The sequence below is a fragment of the Narcine bancroftii genome, chromosome 7 (genome assembly GCF_036971445.1).
Source record: "Narcine bancroftii isolate sNarBan1 chromosome 7, sNarBan1.hap1, whole genome shotgun sequence".
NCBI lineage: Eukaryota > Metazoa > Chordata > Chondrichthyes > Torpediniformes > Narcinidae > Narcine > Narcine bancroftii.
Genome location: NC_091475.1, coordinates 151,439,629 through 151,461,726, shown reverse-complemented (window position 1 = coordinate 151,461,726; position 22,098 = coordinate 151,439,629). Strand labels below are relative to the sequence as shown.

Genomic DNA, 22,098 nt, shown 5'->3' with positions numbered 1-22,098 from the left:
TTTTTGCACTTTTATAAGAAAACAAATTCAAGAAATTAATTTTAATTCTGTGGATAATAAATTTATTTTATGGAATACTTTGAAAACTTATTTAAGAGCTTTGATAATAAGTTATTCAGGAAAAAAATTAGGAAGGATTACACTAAAGAATTTAATTATTTGAAAAAAGTGATTGAGAGTTTGGAAAAAAAAGATTTGCAGAGAAAGGCTTCTGACAAAAAAAGGAAAAGTTTAATAAAGAAGAAATTTTATTATAATACGATCCAGACTTACAGAACTGAAAAAATTTATTGAGAGAACTAAACAAAAGTATTATGAATTAGGAGAAAGAGCATATAAAGTTTTAGCTTGGCAATTGAAGGCAGAACAAACCTCTAAAGCAATTAATGCTATTATAAACAATTCTAAGATTACTTATAAACCTCAATAACTAAATGATTAATTTAAGGATTTTAATTTTAATTTATATATATAAATATATATATCCTAGTTTAATAGTGATGAGGTTAAAATGGATATTTTTTGTCTCAAATTGGTTTATCTACCTTGAATTGTCAAGATCCAAAAGATTTAGCTGCTCCATTTATGCCAAGAGAAATTAGTGAGGTTCTTTGTTCTTTGCAAAGTGGTAAGTCACCAGAGTAGGATGGTTTTCTATATGAGTTTTATAACAAATCTAAAGATGTATTAATAACTCCTTTTATGTTGGTGTTGAAACAAGCAGCAAAAACTCATTCTCAACCAGAAACTTTTTCAAATGCAATCATAACTATGATACCTAAGAAAGATAGAGATTTGTTAAAAATGAACATATCTTTATTAATATATGTTAATATATTAATATCTTTATTAAATGCTGATGACAAAATTATTGCTAAAATTTTGGCAAATAGAGTGGCTAGATATCTACCATATTTAATTCATATGGAATCCTAGCGAAGATTCTACTAAATAGAATAATACCTAGTGTCGCCGAGAATATTCTCCCAGAATCACAGTGCGGCTTTCGCGCAAACAGAGGAACTACTGACATGGTCTTTGCCCTCAGACAGCTCCAAGAAAAGTGCAGAGAACAAAACAAAGGACTCTACATCACCTTTGTTGACCTCACCAAAGCCTTCGACACCGTGAGCAGGAAAGGGCTTTGGCAAATACTAGAGCGCATCGGATGTCCCCCAAAGTTCCTCAACATGATTATCCAACTGCACGAAAACCAACAAGGTCGGGTCAGATACAGCAATGAGCTCTCTGAACCCTTCTCCATTAACAATGGCGTGAAGCAAGGCTGTGTTCTCGCACCAACCCTCTTTTCAATCTTCTTCAGCATGATGCTGAACCAAGCCATGAAAGACCCCAACAATGAAGACGCTGTTTACATCCGGTACCGCACGGATGGCAGTCTCTTCAATCTGAGGCGCCTGCAAGCTCACACCAAGACACAAGAGAAACTTGTCCGTGAACTACTCTTTGCAGATGATGCCGCTTTAGTTGCCCATTCAGAGCCAGCTCTTCAGCGCTTGACGTCCTGCTTTGCGGAAACTGCCAAAATGTTTGGCCTGGAAGTCAGCCTGAAGAAAACTGAGGTCCTCCATCAGCCAGCTCCCCACCATGACTACCAGCCCCCCCACATCTCCATCGGGCACACAAAACTAAAAACGGTCAACCAGTTTACCTATCTCGGCTGCACCATTTCATCAGATGCAAGGATCGACAATGAGATAGACAACAGACTCGCCAAGGCAAATAGCGCCTTTGGAAGACTACACAAAAGAGTCTGGAAAAACAACCAACTGAAAAACCTCACAAAGATAAGCGTATACAGAGCCGTTGTCATACCCACACTCCTGTTCGGCTCCGAATCATGGGTCATCTACCGGCACCACCTACGGCTCCTAGAACGCTTCCACCAGCGTTGTCTCCGCTCCATCCTCAACATCCATTGGAGCACTTACACCCCTAACGTTGAAGTACTCGAGATGGCAGAGGTCGACAGCATCGAGTCCACGCTGCTGAAGATCCAGCTGCGCTGGATGGGTCACGTCTCCAGAATGGAGGACCATCGCCTTCCCAAGATCCTGTTATATGGCGAGCTCTCCACTGGCCACCGTGACAGAGGTGCACCAAAGAGAAGATACAAGGACTGCCTAAAGAAATCTCTTGGTGCCTGCCACATTGACCACCGCCAGTGGGCTGATAACGCCTCAAACCGTGCATCTTGGCGCCTCACAGTTTGGCGGGCAGCAACCTCCTTTGAAGAAGACCGCAGAGCCCACCTCACTGACAAAAGGCAAAGGAGGAAAAACCCAACACCCAACCCCAACCAACCAATTTTCCCTTGCAACCGCTGCAATCGTGTCTGCCTGTCCCGCATCGGACTTGTCAGCCACAAACGAGCCTGCAGCTGACGTGGACTTTTTACCCCCTCCATAAATCTTCGTCCGCGAAGCCAAGCCAAAGAAAAAAAAAAATTCATATGGATCAAACTGATTTTATTTTTAAAAAACCACCAATCTGCCAATAATGTTGCTGGATTGATCACTTTATCACATTTATATCAAAACAAGTGTGACTTATCAGTGGCAATAACTTTAGATGCCTAGAATGCCTTTGATAGATTTGAATAGAATTATTTTTTTAAGGTATTAGACTAATTTGGTTTTGGATTTACATTTAATAATTGGGTTAAATTTATATGGAAATTCCTCTGCTAAAGTTGTAACCAGTGGTCAAATTTCTTCTGTTTTTCCATTGTCGAGATCAAGTAGACAATGTCCTTTATCTACTACTTTGTTTTAGCAATAGAACATTTAGCAGAGTTAATAAGACAAGATTCTAAGATTAAGGATATAAAGGTTAGTCAAGAGGAAACAAGATTAATTTATTTGCTGATGATGTTTTAGTCTATGTGACAGATCCAAAAAATTATTTGCGTCAATTATATATAAGACCAGAAGAATGTGGTGAAATAGTAATTGGGACAAAAGTGAAATTATGCCCTTAGTTAAAGGTGATTATACTCGATGTAGAGAATTTGCTTGATTTAAGTGGTCAGAAGATGGAATTAAGTATTTGAGGATTAAGGCTCATAATTATATGAATGATTTATATAACTTGAATTATTTACCTTTATTTAATAAAATTAAAGATTTGAATAGGTGGAATAACTTGTCTGTAATCCTAGTAGGTAGACTGAATTGTATAAAGATGAATATTTTTCCAATATTTCAGTTGGATTCCTCAAAAAATTTTTAAGGATTTACATTTGAGTATTAGGAAGGTTTTGTGGAAAGATGGCTAGAGTACCTTTGGAAAAATTGACCTGAAAGTTTGAATTGGGAGGTTTGCAACTTCCCCATTTTAAGAATTATTATGAGGCAGCTCAATTGAAATTTTTTAACGGGATGTTTGATGTAGATAAATCTCCAGCCTGGATTAAAATAGAATTGTGTAAAATAGGAGAAAACAGTATGCAGGACTTTATTTACAAATGAAATTCAAAATTGTTAATGGGAACCAGAGATTTGCTTATTTTGACAATTTGATTATATTATGGAATAAAATCAATTATGAATTAGGTGGAAAAGGTTCACCTTCTCAAAAAATCCCTTTATGTCAAAATAGACCTTCCTTTTTCTCTGGATAATCAAATTTTAAGGATTTGGAATCAAATGGGGATTAAGAAAATAGAGGCTGGTAAATTTATTACTTTTCAATGAATGAAGGAAAAAAATTAATATTCTAAACAATACCCTTTTTCTGTTATTATCAGGTTAAGGCTTTATTAGTTGTTAAGTTAGGTCCTAATTTGATATTACCTAGGCAGAATGATTTAGAATTATTGATATGTAAAGGTGGCTTGATTAAGTTCATTTCAGTGATTTATACATTACTATAAAAAGAAGCTCCTAAATTAGGAATTCATAAATCAAAATTAAGATGGGAGGTTGATTTAAATAGATAAATAGATGAGAATGATTGCATGCAATGATGTAAAGAAAATATGACAAAAAATATTAATGTTAGGTATAGATTGGTTCAATATAATTTTTTTTATCAATTATACTCAACTCAAAAATGTAAAAAGTTGAATCAGATCTATGTTTTAGATGTGGTCGGGAAGTCGGTTCATTTTTGCATTCTACTTATATGTGTCCTATAGTAAAACCTTTTTGGTTAGAGCATAGATTCTCAAGGTGGGCCATGGGAATATTTTGGTGGGGTGTGGAGCTGAAGAATATTTTAGTGGTGTATAGGAATATTTGGGGAAATAATTGAAAAGTTGGTTTGAAAAAATAAACTCGTTACATTGGTGTGAAAGATGAGACTTGGCATCACTGTCAGTTCAACACAATTGTGGTAACTTCCAAGTAAAATCACTTTGTTCTTTTTATTTTCATAGCGCGTGTTTTTACTCTTCCAATGTTTCTCTGTTGTTTCTCATATTTTAACTATTTTATCCTTGGTTAACATTATAATTATATATTTTTATGACCAGTCTTATTATCATCCATTCCAAATTATCTCATTGGTGATGAGGATTCCAAATTATCCTAACAATCATGGATACAATCATCCATCCATACCCCTTATGTTTTCAGTTCAGTAGTGAGTGAGACCTGTATCTGTATGTATCTTTGTGCACTAGCATATTGGTGGGGTGTGGTCTGCCCCAGGCTCCAGCCTAAGGAGGACACCAAAATTGGGGAAAAAAATAGGGACCCCAGAGAGTAGAGCATGAGGCTAGCACAGTTTGAATGCACCATCTGTGAGAAAAAATGTCTGAAACAGCGCTAGTGTTTTTTTTCATGTTTTTTTATGGTCAGTGTTCTTCCTTTGATTTGATCATTACTTTTATTACATTTTTCATTTCTAAGACATAATAAAATATTGATTAAATTGTTTCAGGGAGTTTGCGCTGTTCTATTAGTCTGTTTCAGGGAGCTCGCGCTGTTGTATAGACAAAATGAGCAGACCAAGCAAGCAAAAGGTTTGTCAATATTGAGTAGAGTTCTTGATGTTTGGGTTTATACCTGCTATACATGATGAATTTGCACCTTTTTGCCTTTTATGACAACAGACTTTGACAAATGAATCAATGAAAGCAGGCCATCTTGAAGCTCATTTGAGGGTAAAACATCATAACCATCTGAATTCAAAATTGGAATATTTTAAATCACTGAAAGAGAAGTTTGAAAATAGATCAAAAATCACTTAATTATTCGCTTTGCTACATCCTTGAATTGTACCCTTGAAGCTAGCTATGAAATTTCTCTACTGATAGAAAAACATGAGAGGAATTATACAATTGGGGAGAAACTGATTAAGCCCGCAATATCATTCTTTCTCAAAACAGTTCTGCAAAAGGATGACAAAGATGTCCGACCAATGCCATTGAGTATTAATAATGTCTGCAACAGAATAGATGACATGGGTCAACAGCTTATTGAGAAGTTGAAATAATGAAAATTCTCAATACAACTGGATTAATCTACCGTACAGGACAGTGAGGCTCTGTTATTGGCATACGTGAGATATATTGATTAGGAAGAGTTTCAAGAAGAGATGTTGTTTTGTGGATCATTAGAAACAACCACTACTGCAGTTGATATCTACAGCAAGCTCAAAAATTATCTGGATGAAAATGAAATATCAAAAGGAAACATTGTATCTTGTGCTGCAGATGGTGCACCTGCTATGATGAATTAAAAATTAAAATTAATGTTAATGTTAAATTAAAATTAATGGAGGAAAAATCCAAACATGTTGGTTGTGCATTGTGTTTTCCACTGAGAAACTGAGTTGCCAAGAAAGTTTCCCCTATTCTACATGAGATACTGCATTCTGTAATCAAGTGTATCAATACCATCAAAGCTAATACCAAATGTTAACATCTGTTTAAGCAGTTTTGTGTCGATAAAAAATGCAGAACATTTGAGATTATTGCTTCACACTGAGGTAAGGGGTTGTCAAAGGGAAACTGTTTTCGAAAAGAAATACCCAAACTTGACTATTTTAGCAAGGGAACCATTGATACATTTTCCATTGCCTTATTTAGTAGAATGTGGCTTCAGTGATTTGCTGCAAGCTAAGAGGAACCATTTGGAAATTACAAAACATGAGCTTTAAGGATGAAACTAACAAAATTAGTCCCTCGAATCAAAAATATCCGCAGCCAGCATCAGGGGCAAGGTTCCCACTGAGGCAACGACAATTGTTGAATGTGTGTTTGAAATGGTTGACATATTGAATTAGTAGTTGAATATGAAATATGTGTTCCAATGTATTCCTGACCTTAATTGCATTGAATACACTGACAGCAAATTATTTAATTAAAAATTCTTTTGAATATATAACTTTTTTCTCCTTATTTTCCGCTTAATTAAAGTGAGACTTAGGGCAAAAAAAAGATTGAGAACCATTGGGTGAGAGGAAGGAAATTCTTTTGAGAAAATATTAGTGGTTAAACTCCCACAGGACCCGACGTTATTTTTGTTGGGTAATATTAGACAGAAATTAAGGTTAACTATGTATCAAATTGAATTTTTATGACTAGCTTTAGCTGTTTTTAGGAAGCATATAGCTATTACTTGGAAATCAGATTTATGGATGGAGAGATGACATGCTGAATTGCATAAGTATTCCACTTGAGAAAATAAGTTATAATTCACATTATAAGTATAATTTTTTTTAAATATGGAGCCCATACTTACACTATGTTGGTTGGACCTAAAAGAGTTTGAAGGTCTCTGAAAACCCATCCTGTTGGTAACCAGAGTTCCATTATATTAGTTTTGAGATTTTATAATTTTTTGACAGTCTCCCAACTCTTTTTTTTCCTTTCTTTGATATATTTTATGGGAGAGAGTGGGTTGGTGGGGGGAGGAAGAGGGATGGGGGTTTTATATTCACATACATACATACATACATGAAAAACTCATGCAGTGTGGTATGCAGAGCTTTGCCGCAAGCCTTCCAGACCTCTGGGGGGATTCCATCCATTCCTGCTGCTTTGCCACTTTTCAGTTGTTCAATTGCCTTATATGTCTCTTCCCATGATGCCATCATCATCACCCTGAACAAAAACAAAGGCGAGAAATCAGACTGCTCAAACTACAGGCGAATCACGCTGCTCTCCATTGCAGGCAGAATCTTCGCTAGGATTCTCCTTAATAGACTAATACATAGTGTCGCCGAAAATGTCCTCCCAGAATCACAGTGTGGCTTTCGCGTAAACAGAGGAACTACTGACATGGTCTTTGCCCTTAGACAGCTCCAAGAAAAGTGCAGAGAACAAAACAAAGGACTCTACATCACCTTTGTTGACCTCACCAAAGCCTTTGACACCGTGAGCAGGAAAGGGCTTTGGCAAATACTAGAGCACCTCGGATGCCCCCCCAAGTTTCTCAACATGGTTATCCAACTGCACGAAAACCAACAAGGTCGGGTCAGATACAGCAATGAGCTCTCCAAACCCTTCTCCATTGACAACGGCGTGAAGCAAGGCTGCGTCCTCGCACCAAACCTCTTTACTATCTTCTTCAGCATGATACTGAAACAAGCCAATAAAGACCTCAACAATGAAGACACTGTTTACATCTGGTACCGCACGGATGGCAGTCTCTTCAATCTGAGGCACCTGCAAGCTCACACCAAGACACAAGAGAAACTTGTCTGTGAGTACTCTTTGCAGATGATGCCGCTTAAGTTGCCCATTCAGAGCCAGCTCTCCAGCGCATGACGTCCTGTTTTGTGGAAACTGCCAAAATGTTCAGCCTGGAAGTCAGCCTGAAGAAAACTGAGGTCCTCTATCAACCAGCTCCCCACCATGACCACCACCCCCCCCCCACATCTCCATCGGGCACACTGAACTCAAAACGGTCAACCAGTTTACCTACCTCAGCTGCACCATTTCATCTGATGCAAGGATCGACAAAGAAACAACAGACTCGCCAAGGCAAATAGCACCTTTGGAAGACTACACAAAAGCGTCTGAAAAAACAACCACCTGAAGAAACACACAAAGATCAGCGTGTACAGAGCCGTTGTCATACCCACACTCTTGTTCGGCTCCGAATCATGGGTCCTCTACTGGCAACACCTACGGCTCCTAGAACGCTTCCATCAGCGCTGTCTCCACTCCATCCTCAACATTCATTGGAATGACTTCATCACCAACATCGAAGTACTCAAGCTGGCAGAGTCTGCAAGCATCGAATCCATGCTGCTGAAGACCCAACTGCGTTGGGTGGGTCACGTCTCCAGAATGGAGGACCATCGCCTTCCCAAGATCGTGTTCTATGGCGAGCTCTCCACTGGCCACCAAGACAGAGGTACACCAAAGAAGAGGTACAAGGACTGTTTAAAGAAATCTCTTGGTGCCTGCCACATTGACCACGGCCAGTGGGCTGATATCTGATATCGCCTCCAACCGTGCATCTTGGCGCCTCACAGTTCGGCGGGCAGCAACCTCCTTTGAAGAAGACCTCAGAGCCCACATCACTGACAAAAGACAAAGGAGGAAAAACCCAACACCCAACCCTAGCCAACCAATTTTCCCTTGCAACCGTGCCTGCCTGTCCCGCATCGGACTTGGCAGTCACCAACAAGCCTGCAGCTGACGTGGACATACCCCTCCATAAATCTTCGTCCGCGAAGCCAAGCCAAAGAAAGAACATACACACACACACACACACACACACACATATATATATACATGCCACATGTGTAATTTTTTTTCTCTCCTGTAGCTTTATTGAATGTATACATTGATGTGCTTTTAAAATTCTTAAATAAAATATTCAAAGCCTCTTTGTGGAACTCAAACCATAAAGTGTGCAAAAAAGAACTATTGTTCGAAATTAGGGAATGTAGAAAAGCAGAATAAATTTTAGTAATAAACATTCTTTTTTTTTAAGTTTTTTATTTTTCACACTCTGAACCATATTGACCAAAATACACATAAACATTTCCCTCTTGAATATACACAGCATCATTTTCTCCCCTTTTTCCCCTCCCTTCCCTCCCTCCTCCCCACCCACTAAACGTTCAACATATACGATACATTAAACCCATTAAACGATGTCATCACACAATGAACATAAACAAGAAAATTGTGTCATCTACTTTTACATACTGGGTCAGGTCATTTCATCTTCTCATTCTGTCATTTTAGGTGGTGGAGGTCCACGGTAGGACTTCTCTGTTGTGTTCCGTATACAGTTCTCAAATTTGTTCGAATACTGTGACTTTATTTTTTAAATTATATGTTATTTTTTCCAATGGAATACATTTATTCGTTTCTATGTACCATTGCTGTATTCTCAGGCTATCTTCTGATTTCTAGGTTGACATTATACATTTTTTTTGCTACAGCTAAGGCTATCATAATAAATCTTTTTTTGTGCTTCTCCCAAATCGAGGCCAAGTTCTTTACTTCTTATATTACTTAGAAGGAAGATCTCTGGATTTTTTGGTATGTTATTTTTTGTGATTTTATTTAATACCTATTTAGATCTTCCCAAAACTTTTCCACTTTCTCACATGCCCAAATTTCATGCACTGTTGTTCCTGTTTCCTTCTTACAGCAAAAACATCTATCTGATACTGTTGGGTCCCATTTATTTAACTTTTGGGGCATGGTGTATAGCCTGTGTAACCAATTATATTGTATCATGCATAACCTCATGTTTATTGTATTTCTCATAGTTCCGGAGCATAGCTTTTCCCATGTTTCATTCTTTATCTTTCTGTTTAGATCTTGTTCCCACTTTTGTTTGGGTTTACAGCTTATTTCATCATTCTCTTTTTCTTGCAGTTTGATGTACATATTTGTTATAAATCTTTTAATTATCATTGTGTCTGTAATCACATATTCAAAACTGCTTCCTTCTGGTAACCTCAGCCTGCTTCCCAATTTGTCCTTCAAGTAGGTTTTCAGTTGGTGGTATGCAAACATTGTACCGTGAGTTATAACATATTTGTACTTCATTTGTTCAAAAGATAATAATTTATTTCCCGAAAAACAATTTTCTATTCTTTTGATCCCTTTTATCTCCCATTCTCTAAAGGAAAGGTTATCTATTGTGAAAGGGATTAGTTGATTTTGTGTCAATATTAATTTTGGTAGTTGTTAATTTGTTTTTTTCCTTTCTACGTGAATCTTCTTCCAAATGTTGAGCAGATGGTATATGTTCATGTACTTTCTCCTCTATTTTATCTAGCTCTAATCTGGTCCAATCTGGTTTTTCCCTTGTTTGAAACTTCAAGGAACTGAGAACGAAGGGAAAGAAGACAAAATAGATGAGTTTCTAGCTAAAATTGAACTACCGAAATTGCAAAAAGAGGAGCAAAACAAATTAATAAAATCATTTGAAATAGAGGAAATACAGGATATATTAAAAAAACTACCAAACAATAAAATGCCAGGAGAGGACGGACTCCCAATAGAATTCTATAAAACATTTAAAGACTTATTAATTTCTCCTCTCCTGGAAGTAATGAACCAGATTGAAGAAACACAAAACATGCCAGATTCATGCAAAACAACAATAATTACAGTAATGCCAAAGACGGGGAAAGATCCACTAACACCAGCATCGTATAGACCGATATCTCTACTCAACTCAGATGATAAGATAATAGCTAAACTATTAGCAAACAGATTGGCCGACTATGTACCAAAAATAGTAAAACTAGATCAAATTGATTTATTAAGAAAAGACGAACAACGGACAGTATCTGTAAGTTCATTAACTTAATCGATGCAGTGCAAGGAAACACGGCGCCAACAGTGGCGGTTGCCTTAGACGCAGAGAAAGCCTTTGACAGAGTAGAATGGAATTATTTATTCAAAGTACTACAGAGGTTCAACCTATCAGAGAAATATATTAATTGGATTAAAGCATTATATAAGGGACCATTGGCGAAGGTGACAGTAAATGGATATATATCAAACCAATTTAAATTAAGCAGGTCAACTAGGCAGGGATGTCCACTATCTCCTTCACTGTTCACGTTAGCTATAGAACCCTTGGCAGAACTGATAAGAACAGAAAATAAAATAAGAGGAATAAAAATAAAAGAGAAGAAATATAAAATCAGTCTATTCGCAGATGATATCATAGTATACTTAACAGAACCAGAATTATCAATAAAAGAATTACATAAGAAATTGAAGGAATATTGAGAAGTATCGGGGTACAAGATCAACGCAAATAAAAGTGAAGCGATGCCAATGAATAATGCGGATTTCACAAAGTTTAAGAAAGAATCACCATTTAAATATGTATTCAACTAGATAATAATCTAGGCCATCTATACAAATAAAATTATCAGCCATTAATGAAGAAATTACAAGATGACTTAGAATATTGGAAAGATTTACCACTAACACTGGGTAAATTGCATTAAAATGAATATCTTCCCAAGGATACAATACCTATTTCAATCATTACTAATTCACCTAACAGAGAAATTCTTCAAAGAGCTAAAGAAAATAATAAGGAAATTCTTATCGAAAGGGGGGGGGGAAACCGAGGATAGCACTAGATAAATTAACAGAATGGTACAAACAAGGGGGCTTACAGCTACCAAACTTTAAGAATTATTATAGAGCAGCACAATTAAGATACCTATCAGATTTTTATCAAATAAGGTAATAAATATTCCTAAAATCAAGTTCAACTTTATTTATATTCCGATTGCACAAGTACAAACTGAAGAAACAGCATTCTCCAGTCCTCAGCGCAAACACATGCAAACAAACAACCAGATATTACACACACACAGACAAGCAATATATATGAAGAAAAAATATACAAATATAAAAATAAATAAATATTGTTTACTGAATAGTAGAGTCTCAGAGGGTTAGAGTGAGCAGTTCATTTAGTCATTCAATAGTCTCATTGCCTGTCAGAACAAGCTGTTTCTCAGCTTGGTGGTTATGGGTCTGATACTCCTCTATCTCTCTCCTGATGAGAATAGCTGGAAGATGCTGGGTACAGGATGGTAGGAGTCCTCAAAGACTTTGTGTGCCTTCTTCAGACATGACGATAGAGGGAGGGAGACCCTGAAGATCTTCTCTGGTGCTCTTATCGTCCTGTAGATTAACTTCCAATCTGAGGTTCTACAACAACCATAACACACTGTGTTGCAGTCAGCCAGGACACTGTCGAAAGTTGGCATGATGGTGGCCGGTAGCCTTACCCCATTCAGTCTTCTCAGGAAGTGCAGTTGCTGTTGCACTGCACTGACAAGTAAAGAGATGTTGTGTGTCCAGGATAGATCACTTGTTCAGTGGACTCCTAGAAACTTGGTGTTCTCTACTCTCTTCGCTACAGAGTTATAAATGTATAGTGGAGGGTGGTCAAACCTGGTCAGCATAATGACCAGGATCATCTCCTTCATCTTGTCCATGTTGATACTCAGGTTGTTATTCTCATGCTATTTCATAAGAATTTCTCAACTTTTCTCTATATAGTGCGATTCATCATTGTTGCTGATGCAGCCAACTACTGTTGTGTCATCTGAAAACGATGACACTGTTGAAGCTGGATCTGGCGTTGCAGTTGTGGGTCAGTAGCATGAAAAAAAACAGGCTGAACACACAGCCCTGAGGTGCTCCGGTGCTCAGCGTGACCATGCTCGACATTCTATTGCTGACCCTCACAGACAGTGGTCTTTCCATTAGGAAGTCCAGATTCCAGTTATAGAGTGGGGTATTGAGTCCCAGCCTCTGGGGAATGATCGTATTAAATGTCAAGTTGAAGTCGATGAACAGCAACCTGGCATATGAGGCATTATTCTCCAGGTGGGTCAAGACAGAGTGGAGGGACAAGGCTATTAGCATCATCAGTGGAACAATTTCTTCTATAGGTGAATTTAAATGGGTCCATTGTCTTTAGGAAATGTGCTTTAATGTGTTCCATTACCAGATACTTGAAGCATTTGATAATGGTGGAGGTCAGTGGCATGGGGCTGTAGTCATTGAGGCCTGTTATTCTCACCCTCTTTGGTACCAAGATGATGATGGCTGTCTTCAAACCTGAGGGGATGATAAACTGCTGTAGTAATGTATTGAAGATGTCCAAAGGACCTCAATCAGTTGGTCTGTCCAGTCCTTCAGTACCCGACCAGGTATGTGTCTGGTCCCACAGCCTTGTATGGGTTCACCTTGGATAGGGATCTCCTCACCTTGCCCATGGCTATGCAGGAGATCGTCCATTAGCGGGCATGGAGCTTTCTTCGGCGTCAATCTTCTCATCAAACCATGGATAGAAGATGTTTAGTCTGTCCAGAAGAGAGGCATCATTGTCTTTAATTCACAAGGTTGTCTTGTGATCTGTTATGGTCTTGATCTCTTGCGATATGCTTCTTCTGTCACCACTGTCGCCCAACATTCTGTGGATCTTCTGTGTGTTCCCACAATTTGCCTTCTGGATTGTGTATTTCATAATCAGATACTCAATCTCTGTAGAGCAAAAAGTCATTACAACAGAGATATTTGGGAACCAGTTCTCAATGATGCAAATGCACTGCCCCCCTCCTTGAGTCTTGCCAGAAGCAACAGTGAATTTGAAGGAGATAAGACCATCAACCTGAATTGCTGAGTCTGGAATGCAATCTAGACCACTCTTCTGTAATGACAAACAGTGGATTTGTCTATCTTGAAGGAGATAAGACCATCAACCTGAATTGCTGAGTCTGGAATGCAAATCTAGACCACTCTTCTGTAATGACAAACAGTGGATTTGTCTATCTTGAAGGAGATAAGACCATCAACCTGAATTGCTGAGTCTGGAATGCAAATCTCGAGCCACTCTTCTGTAATGACAAAAACCCAACAGCCTGGCAGTTCTTTCTGGTTCAGATGCAGCCTCAGATAATCCATTTTCTTCTCCTGCAATCTTGTGTTTGCAAGTTAAGCTCATTGGAAGAGCAGGACTTCAGGGGTTAACACTCAGTCTAATCTTAATGACGGCCCATTATTCACACTTCTGCCTTCTCTAACAGTGCATCCAATGGCCTTCCACGCATCTCAAGCAATCCACTCTGCAATTTGCTGTACTCTGAGTTCCCTGCTTTAATAGGTTAAATCCACACAGTACAGTTTCACAAGTGTTTCCCGATTGTAGACAGTGTAATGGGTTGGGGATTTCACCACTGTGAGGAGCTGAAGTGACTGCTGCAACTTTGTGCACCACCATTTATTTTTGTAGAATCATTACCTACTACATAAAATCGCACAAGCCATTCAGCATTTGCATTGTAATACTGGGATTGAGCATCCATGTTATCAGAATCAGAATTTGTTGTTTTGAACGTGTGTCATGAAATTCATTGTTTTAAGACAGCATTACAGGTGCAAAAATTGCTATAAATTACATTTTTTAAAATAAATAAATGAGTGTAAAAGTAGAGGAAAAGTAAGATCGTGTCTGTGGTTCATTATCCATTCAGAAATCTGATAATATGTTTTTATGCTGTTGGGTGTTCATCTTCAGGCTCCTGTACGTCCTTCCTGATAGTAGCAGTGTGAGGAGGGCACGGCCTGGGAGGTGAAGATCCTTGATGATTGAGACTGTTTTCTTCAGTAACCGCCTCTTAATGGAGTAAAGACTAATGTTCACGAAGGCACTGGCTGAGTTCACAACCCTCTGAGCCTTTTTCTGCCGTGTGCATTGGAACCTCCATAGCAGACAGTGAGGAAACCAGTCAGAATGCTCCCAACAGTACACATGTAAAAATTTGCAAGAGCTTTTGATGACATATCAAATTTTGAATGCACCCAAGGAGCAGGGGTTTGCGACTCATCTTCCTATCTTCCACCAATTTTCTGCTCTAGGTTCTCCTAGATTAAAAGAAAAAAATAATACCCATGTCTATGGTGGAAAAATATTATGAAAATTACTTGAATTGTAACTTTTGATCTGACTTGATATTCTGTCTGTTTTGTTGGTTTTCATCAAATTGAACGTCACCCAACAGTAGAATTTCTGCTGTTTCCAGGTTTTCTCTCAAACGGTTATCATATCCTCCACCTTCTGAATTGAGCCTTGTGGTCATATGTTCAAAATTGTATTCAAATTAATTAAAGGATATTTTAATATTAAACTGAAGGAATAGCATGAATAATTTTAGCTATATTTTCTTAAAAGCACTAAAATTTAATTACATTTTGTATTGAATGTAGTCTGATTAAGTCAGAATAAAGTGGTCACAAATTTTCACCTGAGAACAACAGTAATGTTTCACTTTTCCTTAATTCATCCAGGTCATGCATCCCTCAGTTTCGCTGGAAACAGCTATATTAAGTATCGAGTGGGTGAAAACAACAAAAAGCATGAACTGAAATTGGGGTTGCATTTGAGAACTCTGCAAAGTAATGGAATTATTATGTATGCTGAAGGGGAATACTGTGTCATTTTAAAGGTAAGTGAGGTGCTCTGTATTTTAAAAAGATGTTTTAAAACAAATAGTTAAATTTGTCTTTCAATATTTTAAGAAAGTACAATTTTCTTTATTTCTCCACATTGTGCATTGATTGTCAGGCTACTTACCCAGGGAAGCATTTTATCTTGACCATATGCTGTGATGGACACAAAAACAGCTCAAGTTATTTCATAGTCACATGTCACTAGAGGAAAGTGCTCATACTCCAACTCCCATAAGTACCTGGATTACACTTTCTCACACCCTGCCCCCTGCAAGGATTCCATCCACTTCTCTCAATTCCTCCATCTCTACCGCATCTTTTCCCAAGATGAGGTCTTCCAGTCCGGAGCTTCCGAAATGTCTGCCTTCTTCTACCAATGTCACCCTCCACCACTATCAACTCAGCTGTTACCTGAATCTTGTCCATTTCCCGCTTATCTGCCCTAACCCCCTCTGTCCCCGGATGCAACAAACATAGAATCCCCCCTCATCCTCATCTATCCCACCAGCCTCTGCATTCAACATATCATCCACCAGAATTTCTGGCCCTTGCTACAGGATCCCACCACCAGACACATTTTTCCCTCTCCTCCCCTCTCTGCCTTCTACGGGGTCCGCTCCCTCCAAGATTCCCTCGTGCACTCATCCCTCCCCACCTGATGCACACCCGGCACCTTCCCCTGTACCCGCAGGAGGTGCAACACTTGAGGCCACATCTTCTCCCTCACCACAGTCCAGGGCCCCAAACAGGCCTTCCATATGAAACAACACTTCACTTCTACATCCAGAGGAATTATTTACTGCATCTGGTGCTCCCTTTGTGTCGTTCTCTACATCGGAGAGACCAGTCGCTGACTGGTAGATCGCTTCATTCAGCACCTTCACTCCATTCACAACCAGAGCAACCTAACATGTCTGTCCGTGGCCTTGTGCACTTTTCCACCCTGACCACCCACAGATTGGAGGAACAACACCTTATTTTCTGGCTGGGCACACTCCAGCTACAAGAACATTAACTTTACTGTTTCCATTAAACCTACTCGCCTTTTCTTCCCCCTCCCCCTTTTCCTGTCCTTCCAGTTCTTTCACCCACACAGCCCTACCATCCCCCCTCCCCCTCATTGCTGCTGTTCCTTCCCTCCTTTCTCCACCTATCATCTGTCTTGCCAACCCCCCCTTCCCCATCCTACTCTTCTGTTCGGATGCTTGCCAGCATTTCCTCTTCCTTTGTGAAGGGCTCAAGCCTGAAAACGTCTTTCTTTTGTTACATAAAGGACACTGTTTGACCTGCTGAGCTTCTCCAGCATTTTGTGTTTTTACTACAGCTGAAAATGGTCTTAAAATAAAACTGTTTAACCAATGATATTGCTTCCATAAATTAAGTAACTAAATTATTTTTAATTGCATTGGATTTCAGAATGTTCTGCAATGTTTTGATGTCACTGTTATTTAATTTATGTTTCTGTGAATACTGAAACCTGATGTCCCTATATGATGTGCCAAAAGAGAGTTAACAATTGGATTGTTGTGGTATGTGCACTTAGATCCTGCCATAAGCATTGTCATATCTGTTATATTTTAGAGAAAAAATAAGTTCTTAGGTTTAATTTTGCTTTACTGCTTTTGTAAGTGATTTTTTATATACTGCAGCAGGTATTCTGAGGGGACATGGTAAAGAACTGACTGGACACCCATCAATCACATATATTTGAAAACACTTCTATTCAGCCCTAAAAGAAAACAATAAATCGTCAAGTGCTTGAAAACAATAAAATAGATATTCAGCATGCAATATTACTATCCATATCTCAAGTCATCTTTGTCAATATTAACCTTTAAATCATTCATCTCACATTTAAACTCCAGTTTTATTAATGCATGAGTTGATGCTTTTTCATCTTCTTTGGATGCACATGCAATCATTTAATCAGAAAGTTGAGCCACATGCTGAAGCAAAAGTGGTAAACATAGATTAAGGCACTCGTGTTCTTATATTGAACAAACTTTAATAAGTGTATCTAATCAAGATTTTGTGGTTGCACAACTTTATCTGATTTCCAACAATGATTTGTTTTAACCTCGGCATGAGTTTTAATGTGTGCGCAGGATCTAATAAATGGACTTTCAGGTGACATTTATCAGGCAGCAGCTTTATCTTGCCACAGTAATCTTTGGATCTTTGAATGAGGGCTGTAGTTTTTAATTGAAGTAGAAATTAATGTTCCTTGATGTGTTCAGTCATTAGAAGTTGCACAGAATGGTGATGGCAGTTAAATGTGCATGAACAGAAAGCCAAGTGAAAAGTTAACCATCTGGAAATTGGGAAGTGTCAATGGGCACACTGACAGTAGGGTGTGGAGGAATATGGGTTCTTGTACCAGTTTTGCGTGAGAACTCCCAAGCAATAATATTCTTTCGCACACATGACATTGTGTTCACATGAATAACCTTGCCCAAAGGCAAGTGGCCATGATTTCCCATGTGTCAGAGTGGAAGTCATGGATGAAATTGTGTCTGAGAGCATAATAGAAATGGAAATAATTAGAAGAGCTGCATGATCATGGAAGAAAAATAATCAGGTGAGAGTTCAAAGTTCAGATTTATTGTCAAAGTACATTGTTGTCTTCCTACTGGCCAGGCAGAATTTCTACTGATTGGTAGTGCAAAAATATGGACTCAATAAAGAGAGAAATGTAAACAAACTGACTGCAATACAGAGAAAAATAAATATTCAGTTATAAATAATGTGTAAAGTAAAAGTCCTGAAATCAGTCTCTGATTAAGTTTGTTGTTTAAGAGTTTGATGGTGGATGAGTAGCAACTTTTCCTGGACCTGGTAGTTCAAGTTTTGTGGCACTTCCACATCTTTCGTGATGGCAGTGGTGGGAATAGAGCATATCCTGGGTGGTGTGGATCCTCGATTACTGCTGCTGACAAGATAGGCAAAGACAACATGGTTTTCTTGAGGGAAAATCTTGTTTGACATACCTATTGGAATTCTTTGAAGAAGGGACAAGCAGGCTAGATAAAGGAGATGAAGTTGTGTATTTGGATTTTCAAGGAGTCACACATGAGGCGACTTGGCAAGATAAGGGCCCGTGGTAGGAAACATAATAATGTGGAAAGATCATTGGCTGATTGCCAAGAAAGAGGGAGTAGGAATACATGGATCACATTCTGATGGCTGCCAGTTGCTAGTTGTGTTCCACAGGGGCCGGTGTTGGGGCCACTTCTTCATATGTTGTGTATTAATGATTTGGATTTTGGAATGAATGGCTTTGTGGCCAAGTTTGCAGATGATACAAAGGTAAGTGGAGAAGCAGGTTGTGTTGAAAAACAAAGAGGCCACAGAGAATTTAGATAAATAATGAGAATGCACAGAGAGGTGTCAAATGAAACACATAATCGGGAAGTGTATGGACATGCACTTTGGAAGAAAAAATAAACAAGCAAACAATTTTATAAATGGGGAGTGTTGTTTGGAAAGTACTATATCAGGTTCACAGAAAGACAAGATTGGACATAAGTATTACAATCAAAGGTAACTTTATTGAACACACGGAAGACAAATGGGAAGATGTCAAATGATACTTAATTACTCCATTATTAAACCACCATATAGACATTCATATCGGCCTATGTTGGACTCCTATACTAGTGGTCACCTATCTTCTACACGCTCACACATGTGTACACAGTTCACAGACAGGGACTTTCACAAACACTCCCAATTCCCTGTTCTCTGCAAGCACTGATCTATTAGCATTACTATGGCTCAACTCAAGTGTAGTGCACACCTTACCCACGACTCCTCCAGCAATGGCCACAGTAGTGACCTGGTGTGGAGCGATGTCCAGGTTTTGGACCAAGAAAGAGGTAGAGAAAAACATGGTATGCATCGATGTTTAATATTGTTCTGAGATGGGTTTCTGGTCATTGATGACACTGAGTCATTTATATAAGCCAACAGTAAGTTGTGCACTAATGGGTGGCTGGAGTCCAACCTTGATTGGCAGATAATGTGACTTCCGAACAAGTTTCAGACAGTGAAGTCACGTGACCATCCATAATCCACGTGGCTATCAGCGTGGTGAAGGCTAAATCTTTCTCCTGAGTTGCAGACAGAGGTATATCCAGTTCACATGAAAAACTAAACAAATCAATTAATGGTCATGGTTCCATTTTGATCTTAAAAATCGTTGATAAAGTTTGGAAAATGTCTTTCCAAAATCTCTGCAAATGTGGACACTCCCCAAACATATAGATCAGTGAAACTTTAAAAATGCTACACTTCTGTCATAGTAGATCATATCTGCATAAAAAACAAGATAATTTAACTTTGGACATATGTGCTCTCTGTACCACCTTAAATCGTAATAAGCAATGCCTTGCACAAAATGAGGAATCATTAATTAAGCTGAGAGTAGACCACCAATCTTCATCTGAAAATGTTATGTTCAAATCTCATTCCCAATCGTTCTCAATCCCAGTCATTGCGGCTGATAATGAATCATTATAAATGTATGATATTAATCCACCGGGGGGGGTGGGGACCATAAGTTAAAAAATGAATCAAGGATTTGAGATTTGAGAAATATCAGAAAGCTTGAACTGAATAAAATGTCTAACTTGTAAATACCTAAAAAAATGTCTTAAAAAGTTTAAATTAGGCTGATAATTGTTCAAAAGAGTCAAAGATATCTAAAATATAAAGATTGCAGTTTGTCAAGTTTTTAATCATACAATTATAATATTGCTTTGAACAAATTTCCTGTAGAAAATGCTATTAGGCTATAACTCAGCCACAGCACTATTGATTTTAACTGAGTCACATTGCTGTATAACCATATTTTTCACATAATAACCTCACTATGGCTTGAGTTGAAGTTTTATTAAAGAGCAAAGAGAAGTTGACAGCTTGATACTTCTGAGAAAGGATATTTGCTCATTTTAACAATGCCTCATGCGACGGACTGCCTTTCATCAACTTCAGTTCAGTGTTTCATATATCATTTCCCAGAGGCTGGTGGAGAAGCTGTCTTCGCTAATTCTCAACACCCCTCTCTCTCTAACTGAATTCTGAACATGCTAACAGAAAAACTAGTCTGACTGGGTTGGCAGCAGAATATTGAGCACCATTATGCTGAGCACTATGTGCTCAGTCCATTCCTGTTCATGCTACTGCCCCACAACTGCAATGACAGATCCACCTCCAACAGAGACGTCAAGTTTTCAGATGAAACATCAAATGGCCTCATCAGCAACAAAGATGAGTTGTACTACAGAGCAGGGGTGGAAAATAACAACTTGACTCCCAATGTGGACATGACAAAGGAGAAGATTGTGAACTTCAGGAGGACCAGGGGTGACCACCTTCCACTACATATTAATAACTCGGTATGGAGAGAGTTTAGAGAACCAAGTTCCTCGGAGTCCACTTAGTAGTGACCTCCCCTGGACACATATCTCCTCACACCTCAGGAAGGTGCAACAGTAGCCCCTTTCACACTGGTGCTTCAACCCAGTAATTAACCAGCAATTTACCAGTTCACCTGCCAGTGTGAACACTCCCAACCCAGTAGGGGAGGTCCAAATCAACCTGGGAATTAACCGCCTCGGGAGATAGTATCAAAGCTGATCCATTCCTAATTGACATACCGATAGGCCGGGTCGCATAAGTGATGCGGTGATGACGTTCTTGTGTGCGTGGGAGGTTCTTAAAGAGACAGGAAATGGAAAGAGCAAAAAATATGTTTTTTACACAGCATTCGCATTATTCTTCTGTTATGAAGAGCCTCCGATATACCAGTATTGGTGATTCACATTGAAACAAACAAAGCTGGCATCTTTCTGGGTCAGTGCGTCTTTTTACCCTGCAAGCCATATTTGATGGCATGTTAGACCCAATCGTTTTCCCCAAAAAATGGCTTAAAAATATTCTCAGTTAAATATACCAGGTTGAAATCAGGGTGATTATGGTGAATAACATTGGCAATAACACTGTCAATCCTTGCACTTGTCATTGTGTTGAGAAAGAGTGTCAGGTCCGTGAGAGATGAGTCTGAACACAAGGGTTTGCTACCAAATTTTACTTTAATTAACACACAGCAATTAATAGAAGACCGTGGGAAAATCATAGCAGGAATAAAACATACATGAACAAAGTGGGAAAATGCACACACAATTTAATAAGACATACGTGCACAATTTATAAAAGAATGTGAAAAAATCTATTGCAACTATTAATCTATAGAAATGGATTTCAAAATTTTTCTTTCCACTTACATGCCACCTTAAGTAATCCATTACTAATCACCCTTACCTATGGTTGGGGCTGTTGGCAGGCTGTCAGTAAGGGAGCAGGGCGGTGAGCTTCAGACTGTTCAAAATGAGGACAAACACACAGACCAGCTTGCTCACAATCTGGTAGACTGCTCATATGTGTTTTATTCCCACTCACGTTTTCCTATGCTCACAATAAACTGTGCATGTGTTATCCCCGTTACCATTTTCCCACCCCCATCTTTTGTAAATAAAATAATTTACTACAAAACTGTGTTCATCTGTTTTCTCACTCATAACATTCACACACACCCCCACAACCCCTGCACCCCCCACACCTGGAGAATGAGGGGCAGGAGTGAAGTGTGGATAGTCTCCTTA

At 38.6% G+C, this 22,098-nt stretch overlaps 1 protein-coding gene across 7 annotated transcripts in view; it reads left to right on the top strand.

Moving 5' to 3' along the window:
* The window catches only part of LOC138739226 (protocadherin Fat 3-like), a 781,242-nt gene that overhangs the window by 691,523 nt on the left and 67,621 nt on the right, over nt 1-22,098 (top strand). For 4 of the 7 annotated variants that reach the window (XM_069890851.1, XM_069890850.1, XM_069890849.1 and 1 more), the window contains exon 22: nt 15,275-15,432. In XM_069890851.1, the coding sequence (XP_069746952.1) occupies nt 15,275-15,432 (158 nt within the window). Of the gene's footprint in view, nt 1-5,353; nt 6,286-15,274; nt 15,433-17,085; nt 17,228-22,098 lie in introns of those variants that run through there. The other 3 variants (XM_069890854.1, XM_069890853.1, XM_069890855.1) reach the window with 3 other exon arrangements.